General features: G+C 44.3%; 1 protein-coding gene across 4 annotated transcripts in view; it reads left to right on the top strand.

Moving 5' to 3' along the window:
* The window catches only part of REEP1 (receptor accessory protein 1), a 117,137-nt gene that overhangs the window by 66,601 nt on the left and 30,985 nt on the right, over window positions 1-19,551 (top strand). For all 4 annotated transcript variants that reach the window (XM_021672632.2, XM_064377965.1, XM_021672631.2 and 1 more), the window contains exons 3-5: window positions 678-754; window positions 11,052-11,172; window positions 13,577-13,690. In XM_021672632.2, coding sequence (XP_021528307.1) covers window positions 678-754; window positions 11,052-11,172; window positions 13,577-13,690 — 312 coding nt within the window. The remainder of the gene's footprint in view (window positions 1-677; window positions 755-11,051; window positions 11,173-13,576; window positions 13,691-19,551) is intronic.

Below are 19,551 nucleotides of genomic sequence, written 5' to 3'. Positions count from 1 at the left end.
TGCCAGAAGCCAGGAGTAGACTAAGAAATATGGACTTCATTCTGCAGGCTAGGATATTTTAAATAGGGTGATAGTCCAATGAGTTCATACTTTTAGGAGAATAGTACTGGGGTGGCTCAGTATTAGGATTGGTTGCTGAGGGGAAAGCCAGGAAACAACGGAAGTAAGAATAGTTCAAGAGAGAGGGGACAAAGCCTTAGGGAGGAGAGGAAGTAGAAATTGAAAAGGATGGTCACATGGGAGAGACATAAAGGAAGATCAGGATGCTTGGTGACCAGGGAGGATTACTACCATCCCATCCCAGAGAGTCTGACCCAGTTACACTTCATTCCAAGGTGTGTCTGTGTGGAGGCCTAGAGCATTTACCCCCCTGATATTGGTCCTGAAAAATGACCTGACTGAATTCTGGGTCACTCCTGGTCTGCAGGTCTCCCTGGCTCACTTGAGGGCCATTTGCCTTCAGCCTGAGTCAGTTGTGGAACAGCCCAATTGCTTCTAGCTTCAAGATCTGGAGCTGAACTGGACATAAGCTGGGGAAGGATAGGGAGAAGGCTACAAATGCAGGCTGCGCCGCCTGGACGTGACTCTGCATCCGCCGCCGGGGCTTGTTCTTCCTGGTGTTGGGCAGCGTTTTTCCTGGACCTTTTCACGAGCTGTTTTGCTTTCTGTTTCAACAGGTCAAATGGATGATGTACTGGATTATATTTGCACTTTTCACCACAGCAGAGACATTCACAGACATCTTCCTTTGTTGGTAAGTACTCCAGGAGCTGGGACATTTCAAAGGATGATTTTGCTTAGTGTCGTTGGGGAGGTGGGAAAGGGCTGAACCTCGCCTAAAACCTCACCTCAGGCCAGAGACGCAAGTGCAGGGATGTTAACTGGAGCATTTTCAATAGATTAGTCTATAAAGTTGTTCTTCAAGTAAGTATTTATTGAATGACCTTTTAAAGAGCAGTTACTGTTCTAAGCACTGGAGATATAGTCATGGACAGGACAGATACACTTCCTCAATTAATGGAGTTGGTAAAGAAGCATTCATATGTTAAAAAAAAAAAAGGAATGAAAGAAACCATGCACAAAAATGTACAGGAAAAACTGAGTTTCCTTCTCACACAATTCATTCTCATCATACCCACTACTCACAGTTATGTATCCTCTTAAAAAAAGTAATATATTGGCCAGGCACAGTGGCTCATGCCTGTAATCCCAACACTTTGGGAGGCCAAGGCAGGTACATCACCTGAGGTCAGGATTTCGAGACCAGCCTGGCCAACATGGCGAAACTGTCTCTATTAAAAAAATTAAAAATAAAAATAAAAATAAAATAGCCGGGTATGGTGGCATGCACCTGTAGTCCTAGCTACTTGGGAGGCTGAGGTGGGAGAATCACTTGAACCCAAGAGATGGAGGTTGCAGTGAGCCGAGATTGTGCCATTGCACTCCAGCCTGGGTGACAGAGCAAGACTCTGTTTCAAAAAAAAAAGACTAATATGTGTGTGTATGTGTGTGTATACAAACATTTTACACACACACACTTTCTTTTCTAAAAAGTAGTATCATAGTATACATGAGTTCTCACTTTGCTTATTAAATTTATTTTAGAAATACTTTTATATGAGCATAAATACATTTACCTATTTTTTAATGGCCACATAGTATTTCATGGCATAGATCGAGTATAATTTATTTAACTCATCCTCTTTTGATGGATATTTCAGTTGAAACCCTTTTTTTCTCTTATAAGCAATGCAGCTATTTCTAACAATAAGCAATTAAAAAACAAGCTAGATCTTTGTAATGCTATATTGTGCTTTCTTAGGTGAAAGAGGTGTAAATAATATATAGATTTCTGTTTATATTTAAAGAGCCAAGTGTGTACACATGTGAATGTGAAAGTGTATTAAAAAGTAATGTGGAAAATATAGTTAACGAGGGTTATTTCTATGACTTGAGATCATGGAGTTGGTTTTGCATTTGCTGTGTTGTACGAATGTTTGAACCATGTTCAAGTGTCGTCAGAGAAAATAATAAAGATATTTCCACTTTGGTGAAAACATATTTTTACCCAAAAAGGATCAGTGTGAAATTACCCTCTGGGATGTCCTAGGCCAAGGAACAGACCTGAATAGAACTCTCTAAATCCTGTTGAGTCAATGGCCGTAATTATCTTAATATGTACTTTTCCCCCCAATATAGCTTTCTTCTCCACTGAGAGAAATAGATGTTTCAGCCATGTGGCCTCAAGCTGCAGTGAAGGAGTGTGGATTTCCTAATTCAATATGCTTGTGCCTTCGTGCCCTGCACTGCACACAGATAACGCAGCAGACTCTGGACGGAGCTGTCTCCTTGAGTGGAGACAGAGTTCTTTGCTGAGCCATCCCTTGTCTCCCCCAGGCCTTGAGGCTGGCACTGGAAGTCAGGCCATTTTGTTTGTTTTGTTTTGTTTTGAAACGGAGTCTCACTCTATCGCCCAGGCTGGAGTGTAGTGGTGTGATCTCAGCTCACTGCAACCTCCGCCTCTTGGGTTCAAGCAATTCTCCTGCCTCAGCCTCCTGAGTAGCTGGCATTACAGGCATGCGCACCACGCCTGGCTAATTTTTGTATTTTTAGTAGAGACAGGGTTTCACCATGGTGGCCAGGATGGTCTCGTATCTCTTGACCTCGTGATCCAGTCAGGCCATTTTGTACAGAGCTACATCAGGAAGGTTCCTGTCTGATTCACAAAGATGAGAGTAGAGGCCAGCCCAGTCAAGACTGTTTAGTCAATTAAATAGCATGGCCAGCACCTCCTGCCATCCACCCTTTCCTCCTTGATGAGGCCATCTGTCTGATGGTAGGGACCTCTTCTGTCCTCCCATGTTAGTCTCACTAGCTCTTTCCTGGGGCTATCAGCATTTCAGCCTCACTGCTTCCGGTTGGATGGAAATCCTATCTAATGATGGCTGTATTCCTCCTGGGTAGCTGGAATATGCCCTTACCCTGTGGCCCTGGAATTTTAGAGTTTCATATTTTGTAAGTGCTCAAGAACTATTTCTGGAATTGATTTCATTTTTATTTTGGGAGGCGTATTGGTTTTCTATTACTGCCACAAATTTAACAGCATTAAACAGTACAAATTTATGATTCCACAGTTTCTATAAGTCAGAAGTACAGGTGGAATTATCCTCTGCTTAGAATCTCACAAGACCAAAATCAAGGTGTGGGCCAGCCTGGGCTCTTATCTGAAGGCTCTGGGGAAGATTCCCCATCCAGGCCCATTCAGGTTGCTGGCAGAATTCAGTTCCTTATAGTTGTAGGACTGAGGTACCCATTTTCTTGACATATGCCACCACTTTCATCTTCAAGCCAACAATTGCATGTCGAGTTCTGCCCCTGCTTTGAATCTCTGTCTGCTTCTGCCACCAGTTAGAGAAGGATCTCTGCTTTGTTTTAAGGGCTCTTGTGATTAGAGTAGGCCCACCCCAATAATCCCATATAATCTGTCTATCTTAAAGTCATCTGTAACCTTCATTACATCTGCAAAGTCCCTTTTGCCATGTAAATCAACATATTCATGGGAGTAACACCAAGGGGAGAAGGACATGACCACAATTCTGCCTACCACAGGAAGACGTTTGATACCTGGTGTATTTGGAGCAGGTATGCAGGTATGGGTAGAATCCCCCTCTCTTCCTGACCCACATGGAGGCCTCTTCTGCTCCATCATTTGGTCTTGGGAAGTGAGAGTCCTTTGCTCTTCTCCTGGTGGCCCGAGCTCTGCTTCTGCAGGGAAGAGGCTCCTTAGGAACCTTTCTGTCTGCTTTATCCCAGAGCCCGATCACCCTGCTTTCTCTTTTTCTCCCAACCTCCAGGTATCATAGATCCTAGTCTTCTTCTGGGAGGGTCCTCTCTCTCCTTCCTTCCTCTCACCCTGAGAACAAGCACAGAATGGACCCATTAGGGAATGTAGCAGCTTTGCTTCACTTCTAAGAACACGGGCACCATCCCTGAAGCTCTGAGCATTCTTTTTTCTTTTTTTCTGAGACAGAGTTTGACTCTGTCACCAGGCGCCAGGCTGGAGTGCAGTGATGCGATCTTGGTTCACTACAACCTCCGCCTCCCGGGTTTAAGCAATTCTTCTGCCTCAGCCTCCTGAGTAGCTGGAACTACAGGCGCACACCACCATGCCTAGCTAATTTTTTGTATATTTTAGTAGAGATGGGGTTTCACCATGTTGGCCTGGATGGTCAATCCCTTGACCTTGTGATCCACCCACCTCTGCTTCCCAAAGTGCTGAGATTACAGGCATGAGCCACCGCACCCAGCCTGAGCATTCTTTACTATTAAAAAAGGTTAGAGGGAGAGTTTCTGTCCTAAAATATGCCTTCTGTCTTCCTAGAAGCACCTTTAACTTCTGTTCTCTTCCAGAATTGGAGTCCCTCATGTGGACCCTCTTTGCCTCACCCTTCACTCACCCCCATTCCCCTCTTCCCCCTTCTGCCCTAGGGCAGATCCTCTTCATGGTTAACTTTGTAAAACTTTCCATCTTGATGAAAACAGCAATTATTTATGGTCCCAGAATAGATAAGATGTTGGCTTGTTTCATAGGTTGTAGAGGTGATTTCATTTAGTTGTGTTTTTTTTTTTTAATTATAAAATAATACAGGTTGGGCATGGTGGCTCACTCCTGTAATCCAGCACTTTGGGAGGCCAAGGTGAGTGGATCACTTGAGGCCAGGAGTTCGAGACCAGCCTGGCAAACATGGTGAAACCCCATCTCTACTAAAAAATACAAAAATTAGCCGGGTGTGGTGGCGCGGCACCTGTCATCCAGCTATTCAGGAGGCCGAGGCTGGAGAATCACTTGAACCCAGGAGGTGGAGGTTGCAGTGAGCTGAGCTCACGCCACTGCACTCCAGCCTGGGCAAGAGAGCGAGACTCTGTCTCAAAAAAATAAAACTAAAAATAAAATAATACATACATAAGGAAAAAGGAAATTGAAACAATACACTGAAAAGTGTCTCTCCTCCCCCAGACCCACAGTCTCCCTCCCTGGAAGTACCCACTGTAAAGGTTACTTGTGTTTGCTTTGCTTCCAGAAATGTTCTATATATATTTATTGCATGTATTTTTGACAGTTTGATGCCATGTATAGCCCTCTTAGAACACATCTAGAGTGTCTGGATGTTATATGGGGTGAGTGGGGAGATGACAGCTGCCCTGTGCTCCCCAGTGCTTTGCCTATGCCTTGGAAAAGATAGAGGAAATGTGGTGGGTGCCCCTGGCCTTTTCAAATACATCTCAGAAGTCTAGGTTCTTCAAGGAGTTCACATTACAAAATGAGTAGGGTCTTTCTCTGCCTTTCAAGGTAGGCTGGAAGAAGACTTGGTGGTGACTGTGTTGGTAGAGCCAAGGGAACTCAAGGCCTCTAGGAAACACAGGGTCTCAGTGGATCAACCTGGATTATCTTGTGATGCTTGGCAAGGACCTGGTCCTGTATGTGATGATTCCAGAGGTAGCAGGACTGTTCCTCTCCACCCCACCCCCGCACACTTCAGTGACAGAGATTTTATGTGGGGAAGCCCTGGCTTTAAATCCAGAGTCAACATACTTTTTTTTGTAAAGGGCCAGATAGTAAATGTTTTGAGCTTTCAGGCCATATGATCTTTTTGCAACTACTCAACTCTGCCATTAGCATGAAAGGAACCATAGACAATTAATAAAGCATTGTGCATAATAGTGTTCTAATAAAACTTTGTTTATAAAAACAGATGACAGGCTGGATTTGGCCCATGGGCCATGGGTTATTGGGACCCCTGGATCCATTCTAGCAAGGAACAGAGACCACCTTCGACAAACTCAAGGAAAAGAAAATAAAACAATGACGCTGTTGGTAGATGCTGAAGTAACTCACAGAATAAAAGGAAATGCTGAAAAATTAAGACTCTGGAAAGGGAGGAGCCAGAGTGCCTTAGGAATCCTAGACTGAAGTGCTACCAGTTACTCCTCTTAGCACTGTTTATGTGTATGCTGTGAACCTCTCAGTTCCAAATTTCACTCCCCTTTGATCTAGACATCACTTAGTGCTTACTTTGTAGTGCTTACTTAGTACTACTTTGTAGTAAATAATAAGTACTTAGTACTACTTTGTAGTAAGTACTAAGTGGGAAGTACTTAGTACTACTTTGTAGTAAGTACTAAGTGGGAAGTACTTAGTACTTAGCTATGATCTACTGTTTTGGACTTACTGAGGTTGAGATGCTACCAGGTAAATAGTAAGAAAAATTCTGAGGGGATATTGGTGAGCAATGAAAGGAACTTTGGAAGGAGGCAAAGGCTTTGTCCCCACTGGGACTTTGTCCGTGCTTCCATTGTACCATTGTTGATTGCTCACCTTCTTGTCTTAGCTCTTTGACTGGATGAAAAACTCCTAAGGGTGAGGCTATGTCTCACCTGGCTCTGCTTTCCCGGTACTGCACAGCACATAACTTTCCCCTTATAGCTTTTCTTTTCTTTCTTTTTTTTTTACCTCCCTCCCTCCCCCCCCTTTTTTTTTTTTAATTTGAGAAGGAGTTTTACTCTTGTTGCCCAGGCTGGAGTGCAGTGGCGCAATCTCGGCTCACAGCAACCTCTGCCTCCCAGGTTCAAGTATTCTGCCTCAGCCTCCCAAGTAGCTGGGATTACAGCCATGCATCATCACGCCCAGTTAACTTTGCATTTTTTTTTTTAAGAGATGGGATTTCACCGTGTTCACCAAGATGGTCTCAATCTCCTGACCTCATGATCCACCCGCCTCAGCCTCCCAAAGTGCTGGGATTACAGGTGTGAGCCACTGCGCCCAGCCTTAATTTTGTATTTTTAGTAGAGACAGGGTTTCTCCATGTTGGTCAGGCTGGTCTTGAACTCCTGACCTCAGGTGATTCACCTGCCTCTGCCTCCCAAAGTGCTGGGATTACAGGTGTGAGCCACCACGCCTGGGCCCCTTATAGCTTTTCAGTGTAATTTTTCCAACTCAACAAATCAGTAAAACTATGACTCAGTCAATAAGCCAGTGGGTATCTTTGAGTGGACAAGTGTGGCAGGAATAATGCTTGAGGAAAGAAATGGAAAGAAAACATGGTGATTGCTAACAATAGAAGACAGTCTTGAGATTTTGGTTTTGCTACCAAGAAAAGACTCAAAAGGAGCCTACTTTTAACCAAAGTCCTGGAAAGGTCAGGAATTAGCAGGCTTCAATGGCTCGTTTTGTTCTTCTCTGGATACTTATGCCACCTTTCTGCCAGAGTAACAGACCCATTTCATTGTGGTTCTTCCATACCCAGCTGATTTCCCTTGCCCCAGATACTTTCCAAGGAGGCTCCATCACCCAGGATGAACAGGGAAATGCAGAGTAGCTCTCTCTCATATCAGTCTAGAGCTACCTGGGAGGACAGGACCCAAAGGGCAGTCCTGGAAGCTACCCCAAACAAAATCTGTTACCCTAATTTGTCACTGGAGATGCCAGAGATTGTCATGCAAAAAGATCTTCAGAGTCTGCAACAGCCTCGATGGGACATACCAGAAAGAACCCAAAGAACAAGGAGGGTCTGTAGCAGACTGGGCAGAAAATAAAGAGGGCCGAGGCAGTCCAGAAGGACCACCCCAGATCTGATATGCAAACTCATCCCACAATCCCCAACCTCATAGCCTGGGGCGGCTTTGCCGCTGGCATGCAACGTGAGGGCACGGCTATGAAGAATCCAGCTCTTCTCATGTTTGCACAGAGGTGCACCCTCGATCTATAAAGTGCATACACAAATTTCACTTCTGGGCATTTACACTAAAGATACATTTGCATTGTATGTAAAGAAGCATACACAAAGAGGTTCTCTTGCAGCTCTGCTGAAGTAGCCAAAGATCATAACCATCATATATATCCATTCGTGGGGGCCTGAGCAGGTGCTCATATTCTCATATGCGGTCATAGAGATGAGTGAGATAGGCCAGTTGCAGTGGCTCACACCTGTAATCCCAGCATTCTGGGAGGCCAAAGCGGATGGATCACCTGGAGTCAGGAGTTCAAGACCAATCTGGCCAACATGGTGAAACCCTGTCTCTACTAAAAATATAAAAATACAAAAATTAGCTGGGCGTTGTGGTACATGCCTGTAATCCCAGCTACTCAGGAGGCCAAGGCAGGAGAATCGCTTGAACCCAGATGATGGAGATTGCAGTGGGTGGAGATTGCAGTGAGCCGAGACCGCACTATTGCATTGCAGCCTGGTCAGCAGAGTGAAACTCTGTCAAAAAAAAAAAAAAATGAATGAGGTAGTTCTCCCTGTACTGGTATAGTCCCCAAGGCACACTGTTGATTGTGTGTATGTGCTGGGGGAAGCAAGTATAGCAGGAGTTATGTAGACTGCTTCTGTGTGTTGGGGGCAATTCGGGTGTATATGACTATATACACCTACGTGAAGTATGCCTGGCCCTAGTCTACCTCTGGAAGGATATGCAAGTAACTGATAATGTTTTTGCTTTTAGAAAAGGGACTAGGGGTCAGGTGTGGGAAGGAGGCTCTTTATTATCTATTTTTTTGGACTTTTAAAATTTTTAATGCACTATGCTTGCATGCCTATTTTTTAAAAAAAATATATCTTTTATGTAATAAATAAAAGAGCCTCGGTGCGACAGATTATCTGTGTGTCTTGTGTTGGTGTCTGAGCTTGCTGGATTCATTTGCTTTCCCCTCGGGGGCTGGTGAATACTTGTTTTCAAAACAAAAGTTCCTTCGTTATTAATCACCAGAGTGTTCAAATGTGGGAGAATCACACCTCTGTTCTTCAGCCTCTCTCTTTTCTGGCTGTGAAACATTAAAAAGTCTTGCCACGAAAGTGCCCACTAATTGCTGAGGGAATATTCAAGAAGCACCCACCAGAGGCAGAAGGTTGGGGAGGGCAGGAGACCTTGGTGAGGAAAGGAGGCATGGGTGTGGCTGCTGACTAGGGGATGAGGTATCTGTGTGTGAGTTCAGGGCTCTGGAATGACTTGCTTTTTTGATTTTCTGATCGCTTATCTGGGGAGGATGCCTGGAAAGGACTTACTTTTCTGATCCCTGAAACTAGCACAGGTGACTGTCTCATCTCATAGCATCAGGTTTTAAGGATACCTGGGATTTGTTTTAAGCGAGTGTGGGTAAGACACAGACATGGAAATAATTGTCATGAAGGGAGAGGTTTGTTTGCTCACAGATTCCTAGAAACAGGAGGCACAGCGCACCACGCAGAGCCATGTTGGGGGCCACTGAGGGTCCTCAGGAGCGGAGAGAGGAACCGGGGGTGAGGGACTTTATCATGTTCCACACCAAAGGAAGGAAAGGGCAAAGCAGGGTGGGCAGGCTTGGGCTCGGCTGGTTTGAATAATTTCACTGGGCTCTGGGGTATAGGGGCTGTCTCTGGTTGTCTAGCCCTGGCCCTGGGGTGATTGGGGCAAGCAGAAGGTGGCCTGGAGTGTGAGAGTCCATTAGAGGCAGTGGTCGGAATCTAGGCCCATGGTCGTTGGTTTGCATATGAAAGATGTGTTGCAGGTAAGTTCTTTACTATCTCTAACCATTGGCTCACCTTGGGAGGTGCAGTGTCTGCAGAGTTAGCATGACCCCAAGGTACATCAGAATACAGACAATAAAAAATAAACCATGGCCAGGTGCCTTGGCTCATGCCTGTAATACCAGCACTTTGGGAGGCCGAGGCAGGTAGATCAAGACCATCCTGGCTAACACAGTGAAACCCTGCCTCTACTAAAAAAATACAAAAAAATTAGCCAGGCGTGGTGGCATGCACCTGTAATCCCAGCTACTTGGGAGGCTGAGGCAGGAGAATCACTTGAACTCAGGAGGTGGAGGTTGCACTGAGCCAAGATGATGCCACTGCACTTCAGCCTAGGGGACAGAGAGAGACTCTGTCTCAACAAATAAAATAAAATAAACCATAAACACAAGGTTAATACACCTCTGGACTGCCAAATATGGTTGCTCAGGTTGTTCACAGCACAAGATATCTGGCCAAGCAGGTGAATGGGGCTGAAATCCAGACCAAGCTCTGTAGTTCATGTGGCCACAGAGCTGCTTCCAGTTGAAAAGGCCGGTTTTCTTCTAATACATTCAAAGGCACCATGTGGGTTAGCACTATGGCACTTGTCTCAGATTGCTGTTCTATATTATTTGTGATTATTTTATAAACCTCTGTTTCCCTGACTGGACCCTTAGTTCCAAGGATGCCAGAATCTTGTCTGTGTTTCCCACTGTACTGGAAGCTCCCACAGGACAGGGATCAGGTCTTCTTTGGTCACTGTTGCTTCCCTGGTACTTGGTACAAGCAGGCATGTACAGGGACTGGGTGCCTGCCAGGGGACAAATAAATAAACAGGCTTGAGGGTATGCAGGACTGCAGACTCCAGAATTATGTGTTATCTGCACCCTGGACTCTTCTATTTTTTGGCACTGAGATCTGTTTGCCTGCCACTGAGTAGGGTGAGTAGCATTCTCCTTCCTGCCAAGAGCTGGGCTCCTCTCGCTGCCTCTGTTTGGGCCAAGAAGACAGCCAAGAAGGAGAGGATTTCATTCTCAGTCTAGAGGTTTTTTTGTCAGCTCCCACTGCTGTAATTCCCCCTGGCGTTTGTGCCTTCTTGGACTGAGTGAAGAGTGAGTGACTGGGTGTATAGCACAGAAGAGATCCTCTGAGTCTGTAGACTGGGGCCAGAGCCCCAGCTCCTATCTAAATGAGCACAGCCCAGCAGGAAGCTCCAGCCTGTGCCAGGCAGGGCCATGGGGTGACTGCTGGAGAGAACCTGCATTCCTGGTTTGCTTTGACAACAAAAGAAAACACAAACTTGTTTTCAAAGAGAAGCCTTGGGGTTGTGCTGTGGGTATGCATGTGTGTGCCCTTGCCTTCATGGGTGGAGGACAGAGGAATCTGGGAACCTTGCAGCCACATGCAAGTGGGAGAGGTGTCCTTGCCGCCCACTGGGTCTCATCCTTCAAAAGGGCAGTGTTGCTGAGAACCTAACAGAACTTGTGTTTTCATCTCTCTCTCCAGGTTTCCATTCTATTATGAACTAAAAATAGCATTTGTAGCCTGGCTGCTGTCTCCCTACACAAAAGGCTCCAGCCTCCTATACAGGAAGTTTGTACATCCCACGCTATCTTCAAAAGAGAAGGTAATATATGCTGCCATGCCTTTCATTCTTTCTAGCAAGTGAAAAAATAAGTAATAAATAAAAAGGGCAGATGATCTTATTGCAGGAGGCTTCTCATTTGGCTCTCATTTGCCTCCAACAAGTTGTTCCTCCTAACATTATTTTTTAAGTGTATTTCTGGGATGTGTTTAGAAATAGTGGTGAAGTTCTCTAAAAGATGTTATTTGTCATTATTTACTGGAAAATATTTCCATAAATTGAAACAAAAGAAAGAAATTCACTCACAATTTAACCATGCAAATGGAATTTCCTTCCTTTTGTCATGCTTAGCCCCTGTCCTTTTATAGATACGATTTTTACATAGACTATTTTAAATCTTACCTGGAAGCCAGGTGTGGTGGTGCATGCCTACAGTCCTAGCTACTCAGGGGGCTGAGGTGGGAGAATTACTTGAGCCTAGAAGTTCGAAGCCAGCCTGTGCAACCTAGAGAATCCCCATCTCTTAAAAAAAGAAAGATTAAAATTTTATGTCGATTTTTAAAATGACTTTTAAAACTCAACATAGATAAAATATTTGTATCCTGAGATCTTAAATGTGTTTGCACATAAATCCATTTCTAAATGGGTATTCACCATGAATATCCCTTTCATAGGTATTCTTTGTAATGCCCATGATGATGTTCCCTTACTGCTAGATATTTAGATTGCCTCTTACGTTTTCCTGATATAGACAGTTTTGCAGTGAGCACGACCATTCCTGGAGTTTAGTTGCTTCCTTTGATTGTCTTAGAATTAATTCCCAACAGCAGGATTATTGGGTCAAACAATTCCAACATTGTGTCATTCATTAACTATATTATTTGCTAAACTGATTGTTAGTAGAGTTTCCAACATTGTGTCATTCATTAACTATATTATTTGCTAAACTGATTGTGTAGTAGAGCTTCTTAACATAAAATAGGAGCACCATAAGTGGCTTGATTGATTAATGTCTATTGTTTCTGAAAGTTGAATTCTTTGGACTAGAAAGGGGAAGGCTTTGGGAAACATATCAATTGGATGAGCAGGCTACTGTAGAAGTTTCTGAAAATCCCTTTAGGAACCTGGACCACTCCTGTCTCAGAAAGGTGGATTTTGAGGAACAGATCCCTGTCTTGACCTGGTTATCAAATCTCTACTCTTCCTACTTCCTTTCCCCAAACGCTGGGCTTCCCCTGAAGCTGCCAGTGTAACTTCCATTGAAATGAAGGTGACTGACTCTTAAGAGCTGCCAAGAATCACTTCCAAAGGGGTTGGGGGCGGGGACAGGGAGATCACAGTGAGAGGGCTTGTGGCTGTGACTTCCTGGGGAAGCCTTCCACAGGGCATCCAGCAGGAGGTTGCTGACCCACTTGCACACCTCAAAGCAAAGGAAATCCACTAATGCATGGAACTTGACTGAGGTCAAATGTCACTGTCTTACTGAACTCTGAAATGAGCAACTGTGATGACAAATGACCATTTTCTTAAAACAATGACAAAAACAAACACCCCCCCAACAAAAAAAGAATAAACCAAAGTTAATCCAAATTTGAACTAGACCAATATTGTATTTGGCTTTGGTCCCTCAGGAAGACCTCAATCCTGTTTTCCGTCTCACCTTTACCTTGTTGCATGACACTGGATGACTTCCGATTTCTGCTTTTATTTGAGTATCTGCAAAACAATCTCCCTTATCTAGTAATATCCATTTCTTTCGGCTTTATAATCCCTCCCATCAATATACAAATGGGGTGATATTTGATTATAGAATTAAATAACTATAGAATGACAGAATTTTAGAACTGCAAGGGCCCAACCCTGTCAAGATAAGGAAGATGACATGCTTATCATTTATTGAAACCAGCCATTATATTAGATGTTTTACTGGAATTAACCTCATTTAGTTCTCACCATGCCCCATGAGTTGGGTATTATCATTATCCTCATTTTTCAGAAGACTAAAACTGTATGTAGAGAGGCTAAGTACTTACCAAGGTCTGACAGTCTGTTGGAGGCAGGTCTGAGGCTAGAAGCTTGGTTCTGGGCATTCTCTCCACCCTTAGTGCTTTCAGTGTCTGCTAAATGGCTATATATAGAATGGCAGGCAGGGCTGTCCACATCCAGAACCTCCTAGAGCCCCCTGGAAGGTTAGAGGGCTTTAGAAACAGTCCCAGGGCATTGCTGGATCTATAAGTTGCAGTGTTTTCAGAGTCCCCTTTTCTACTCTTCTGTCCCTCTGCTCTCTCCCCTCTGCACACACACCCTCAAAGTGCCTGCAGCTTTTCAGGCCCAGCAAGAGCAGGGACTGGGGAAGCTGCCAAGTGCAGTGCTCAGAGAAAGGAAAAGAGAACAGAGATATATTTGAACCTTCTAACTCAGTGTGCCTCTGTTTTTCCTTTGACAGGAAATCGATGATTGTCTGGTCCAAGCAAAAGACCGAAGTTATGACGCCCTTGTGCACTTCGGGAAGCGAGGCTTGAACGTGGCCGCCACAGCAGCTGTGATGGCAGCTTCCAAGGTACTGTGCTGGAAGTACCACAACTGCACGAGCATCTCAGTCCCTCTAGTTTAACCTGCTCATCACCTGTGCAACCACATAGAACAGGCTAAGGATCAGTCAGTGGTGTTTTATGTTTTGAGGGGTCCTTTTGAAAATCTGATGGAAAAAATGCTGAATCTTGCCCCCCAAATTCTCACCACCCCCAACACACATACATGTGTGCATGCACACACATACACACACACACACACACACACACTTGCAATATTAAGCGGTTCCCAGAGCCTCTGAAGCTCATCTGTGGGTCCCAGGTTCAGAATTTCTAACTTATTCAACCCTGCTGGAAATGAGAAAAAAATAAAATTTCTAACTAACTTGGCACCTAGGGCTGGGAGAAACAGAAGAGGGGAGGGGAGAGAGAAAGAGAGCGCTTCTCTGCAGTTTCCTAGGGTGTACTGGGAGAGTCACCTAAATGCAATGGACAGGTGGAAAGACTACCTGAGCAAGTGGCGGGGGGACTCACTCACACTCATGTGGCCCAGCAGATCCAGGGGAAGGAACCCAGGTCCTAGAATAAGTTGACTGGGGTCCAGACGTGGAGGACAGCCAAGCCATAACAACTGAAGCAGAGGAGGCTTGAAATAAACACCCGTCTGTGGGATGTATCGGTGTGAGCATTACTTCTTTCTCTATTCTCTCCAGCCCTTTTCAAAACTGTGTTTCTTCCTAACATCTTCACACATCACCCTCTTATTGTTGTCAATTCCTCATTATTTACTTAGACCCAAAAAGTTAACTTGGTCAGATATTTCCTATCATGTGAAATCAGCAGATCATCCTAGTGTTCCCCAGTGACAAGCCCTTCCCCAACAACCAAATGTGGAGCAGCATCCTACGTTCGGCTGGCGGTGGAGGGAAGGCAGTTATGCTGATGTTTGGAAAGACACAATGGTTGGAGGTGAATTGTATTAACATAGGGAAGTTAGTCCCTTGTGGTGATGCGAGGGTTTTGGGCAAGGAGGCGGTGGGGCTGTAAAGGGTTTTCAAGAAGATGATTAATACAGATCTTGGTGCTCTATGGGCTTTGCGCAGATGGCAGATGGAGGATGCTGAAAGCCAGTTTCAAGGGACCAAGCTGGGTTTTCCTCACCCTGAACCAAAGAGGAGCACATTAGGATCATTTCTGGAAGTGATTCAGCACACTGGGCTGGGTGGTTGCTTGAAAAGTACCTTTCAGGAAGCCAAGGGATTCTGCAGACAAAGCCTGGGCAAGAGGGAAGGGGAACAAAAAATGAATGATTACTGCTTCAGACAAGATCAGCTCTGTCTATAACACAGAATTGTAGCAAGGCGTCCCACTACTCCATATGGCAAATCTCTGGGTCCAGGGTTGGTCGGGGCGGGGCGGGGGTTCCTGCCCCCTTTACTATAATACCTGCTGGCAAAATGAGGGATCCCCGTGAGTATCTTTGGAAGAGAAATTCTGCTTTGGTTTCCCAAGATCAATCAGGATTTATGAACAGCAATAAATTCCAAGAACCTTCCATTTGAGATGCAACCATTTTATGCTTTAATCTTTAAGCTGAAACAAAAGAGAACTCAGAATTGCTAAATTCTGAATTCATCAGGCCAACCTGGCAATGCAAATCTACAGAAACCTTGTCTCAGCCTCTCTCTACCCCATCTGTTCTGCCTCTGAAGCCTAAAGAAAACAGGCTGCTGCTCCTTCCTCCATTCGTTCATGGAGTATAAACGTGCTGTATTTTTCAGGGTGGTTCAGTGTGGGTCACCTGGCAACTCAGCTGTGTGTGTGTAGATTTCATTCTGACAGTAACTTCCTCAGGCTGTCCTTTTCCTGGGCTGCCTCAAGATGGAGAGCCTCCAGAGTCTTCCTATCATCCTGGCCAGTCACTGCCTGTCCCCTGACCACCCAGGAAGCCCGTGAGCCCAAGTCTTCTCCAGCCAGCCACTTTATAGCAGCTAAAACCTAAAAGAAGTGCCAGACAGTTTGAAAGTTGCCTCAGGAAATAACTGCTCATTAGTTCTTTCCAGCTGGACTAATGTAGTGAGGGACATCTGCTTTCTGTTGAATTTGGTTTCAGATGAGAAAATTTTCTGCCTTGTGGGGCTTTGCTTTTTCTCTCTAAATATAAATATCTGGAGAGAGAAAACACATCTTCTCTTCTAAAAATAATACCCTCTATTTTTGAAACAGATGTGTACTTAAAAAAGAAAAAGAAAAAGAAGTAAGGTTCAAAAATTCAATCTGGCTGAGGTGTACATCAGTAGTTTCCATAGCAACAGTGCATCACTTCGGGCCTTGGTCAAAGGATGATGACTCACCAGTGGGTCCAAATCTGGCTTGCATGCCCAAGCCACCTGGAGAGCTTTGCTTTTTATTTTTTTAATAGATTCTCAGATGTGCTGAATCAGAATCTCAGGCAGTGGGCCCGTGAATCACTATTTTTAACAAGTTCCCCAGATGATTTTTAAATAGCCAGCTCTGTACAAATCATTGCCTGAGGCCCCATACAGAACCATGGGGAGCACAGGTGATCAGGGTTAAAGCAAACTTTTGTAACATTCCTGGAATGCAGGTTCACCTCCTTAGAATCCTTAACCTTGAGAATGAAGAAAGCAGTAGTGTGTTGGGGGGTAGGGGGAGGGCGGTGTTAATTTCTCCAAAACTTACTGCCAATTGAGAAATACTATGATGGGACTACAAATACTCCCACTTATTTATTTATTTATTTAGACAGTCTCACTCTGTTACCCAGACTGGAGTGCATTGGTGTGATCGCGACTCACTGCAACCTTCGCCTCCTAGGTTCAAGCAATTTTCCTGCCTCAGCCTCCCAAGAAGCTGGGATTACAGGTGCCCACGAACACACCCGGCAAATTTTTGTATTTTTAGTAGAGACAAGGTTTTGCCATGTTGGCCAGGCTAGTCTCGAACTCCTGACCTCAGGTTATGCACCCACCTTGGCCTCCCAAAGTGCTGGGATTGCAGGTGTCCCACCTCTTTTGTAGTGCTCCCAAGAGCCTAGCACAGTGCTTTGCACCTGGCTGAGCCCTTATCAACCTTATTGACTAACCCAGGGGAATAATTAGAGCAACTGCTTGCAAAAAAGGACACCCTGCCAAGTCACCCATGGCTGGGGTGACTATATAATTTATTGTTCAAACCTGGACACATTTGAGAATGTAAAGGATGCTTATAATAATTACTCTGAAACAACAGGTCTAAACTAGGCCTGTTTGGCCAGACATGGCAGCTTACATCTGTAATCTCAGCACTTTGGGAGGCTGAGGTGGGAAGATTGCTTGAGCTCAGGAGTGAGAGACCAGCCTGGGTAACATAGTGAGACCCTGTCTCCACAAAAAATTAAAAATTAGCCAGGCATGGTGGCATGTGCCTATAGTCCCAGCTCCCTGGGATGCAGAGGCAAGAGGATCATCTCTTGAGCCCAGGTGGAGACTACAGTGAGCTATGATCATGCCACTGCACTCTAGCCTAGGTGACAGAGCAAGACCTTGTTTCAAATAAATAAATAAATAAACTGGGTCTGTCCCAAGGAAACCAGGATTTATGATCACATGACTCCTGGCTTCATTTTAAATCTCTTGGACCTGCTGTCTTCTCCTCCCACACAACACCCTCAACTTACAAATCAGTTCTCACTCTCAGTATCTACTGCATTTAGTGAAAGCGATGCAACAGAGAATGTTACATGTTGAGAAGACCCTCCGTTAGGATCATTCCTGAAAGAGACTCAGCACACTGGGCTGGAATTACAGGCTAGGAAACAGATTAGTTCTGACAGATTAAATGGAGGCTAGGATAAAATGGTAAGATGAAGGAATAATTCCTCCTTCTGTCTTCTTGTTTACATCCCTTAGTGATTCCCTAGGAGGAAACTACAGAGCTTAAATGAAGAATGAAAAATCTTTTGACTACACTTTTAGTTAATCCTTTCAAAAATAATGTTGTGCTCTGTGTCCTTTCTCTAATAAAATTAATGTTTGCAGGAGTGTTTTTTGTATCATCATGAAGTGTGGAAAAAAATTTGTAAACCACATTATTATATAAATAGAAGTCCTGGCCAGGCGCAATGGCTCATTCCTGTAATCCCAGCACTTTGGGAGGTCGAGGCAGGCAGATCACTTGAAGCCAGGAGTTCAAGACTAGCCTGGCCAACATGATGAAACCCTGTCGCTACTAAAAATACAAAAATTAGCTGGTGTGGTGGCACATGCCTGTAATCCCAGCTACTTGGAAGACTGAGGCAGGAGAATCACTTGAACCCAGGAGGCAGAGGTTGCAATGAGACGCTGCACTGTAGCCTGGGCAACAGAGTGAGTGAGACTCCATTAGGAAAAAAAAAAGGAAATTCTTTGGGCAGGCGTGATGGCTCACACCTGTAATCCCAGCATTTGGGAGGCCAAGGCGGGCAGATCATGAGGTCAGGAATTAAAGACCAGACTGGCCAACATGGTGAAACCCCGTCTCTACTAAAAAATACAAAAATTACCTGGGCATGGTGGCTCATGCCTGTAATCCCAGCTACTTGGGAGGCTGAGGTAAGAGAACTGCTTGAACTGGGACTCAGGAGGCAGAGGCTGCAGTGAGCCGCTGGGCTACAGAGTGAGACTCCATCTCAAAAAAAAGGAAGTTCTTATTAATTTTTTTTTTTTTGACATAAGGTCTTTGTATGTTGCTTAGGCTGACCTAAGTTTGGTTTAAGTGATCCTTCCACCTTAGCTTTCCAAGTAGCTGGGACTACAGGTGTGCACCACCATGCCCAGCTTATTAATGTTAATATTACTGTTTTGTCTTAGAACTGGAAGAGCTAAAAAAAAAAAAAAAATCAGGCATGATTAATTTCTTCAGGGGAAGTTAACCCCTATCCCACCCTCAATTTTTCACAAGACTAACCCCTATCCCCAGGAAGTGTTGATGCATCTGTCTTTCAGTGAAAACTGCTTCCTGAGGACACACTTCTCGTGTACCTTCTGTCTCAGCATTCCTAGTCTCTGCTGGCTCTGATCCTACATGCTGCCTGTTTCCTATCCTGTAATTCCACCCATAGAGAAAATTGAACTGCAGGTCTTTTTAAGACTAGAACTGAAAAATCTCTCTTTAAAAAAAAAAAATGCCCTAGAAATTTATTTGTTAAGCAAAACATATCCTTACACGAAAAAGAAACCAGTGATATGAACCACTGAACAAAAGTTCTAAAACTATGGGGTCTCCAGGTTACCTTACTTCTCTTGCAGTTTGAACCACATACTAGATTTCTTCCACCTGCTGAATTCTCAGAGCTGGTAAACCAACATTACTTTTTTACTTGTCTCATAACTTGAAAAATTACGTTGTTTTAGTTCCCCTGGAGATTTGTCTCCAGAACATTTCCAGTAGTACCAATGCTATTGCCATAGTCCACCTATTGAAGAGAGCTGCTCTACGTAAAACAGCATTCTGTGAATCAGGAATTCTTATCTTGCAGATTGTTTTCAGAGTTGTGTTTGTGTGTATATGGTTCCATCTTCCCCTATCCCCAAATTTAGTATTGTTAGCTTCTTGAGATGAGGAGCTCTGGCTTTTCCTTTGTTTCTTGCTTAAAAAATAAAAACAGACCAATGTTTAGTTGTTTAGTGCTTTGCACTGATAGCTATTCATTAAACCCTGTTGACTAATTTGAAGTATATACCTTTTTGATTCCTCCAAACCTGCCCTGTCTAATGTGGTAGCCACTTGCCACGTGTAGCTATTTAAATTTATATTAATTAAAATTGAGTATACCTAAAATTGAATTCCTCGGTCATACTAGCCCCGTTTTTTTTTTGTTTTTTTTTTTAAGACGGACTCTTGCTCTGTC

This window comes from Aotus nancymaae, unplaced genomic scaffold, assembly GCF_030222135.1.
Source record: "Aotus nancymaae isolate 86718 unplaced genomic scaffold, 86718_ANA_hifiasm-v0.15.2.pri h1tg000017l, whole genome shotgun sequence".
NCBI lineage: Eukaryota > Metazoa > Chordata > Mammalia > Primates > Aotidae > Aotus > Aotus nancymaae.
The sequence above is the reverse complement of the archived record's forward strand: the minus strand, read 5'-3'. Positions and strand labels throughout refer to the sequence as shown.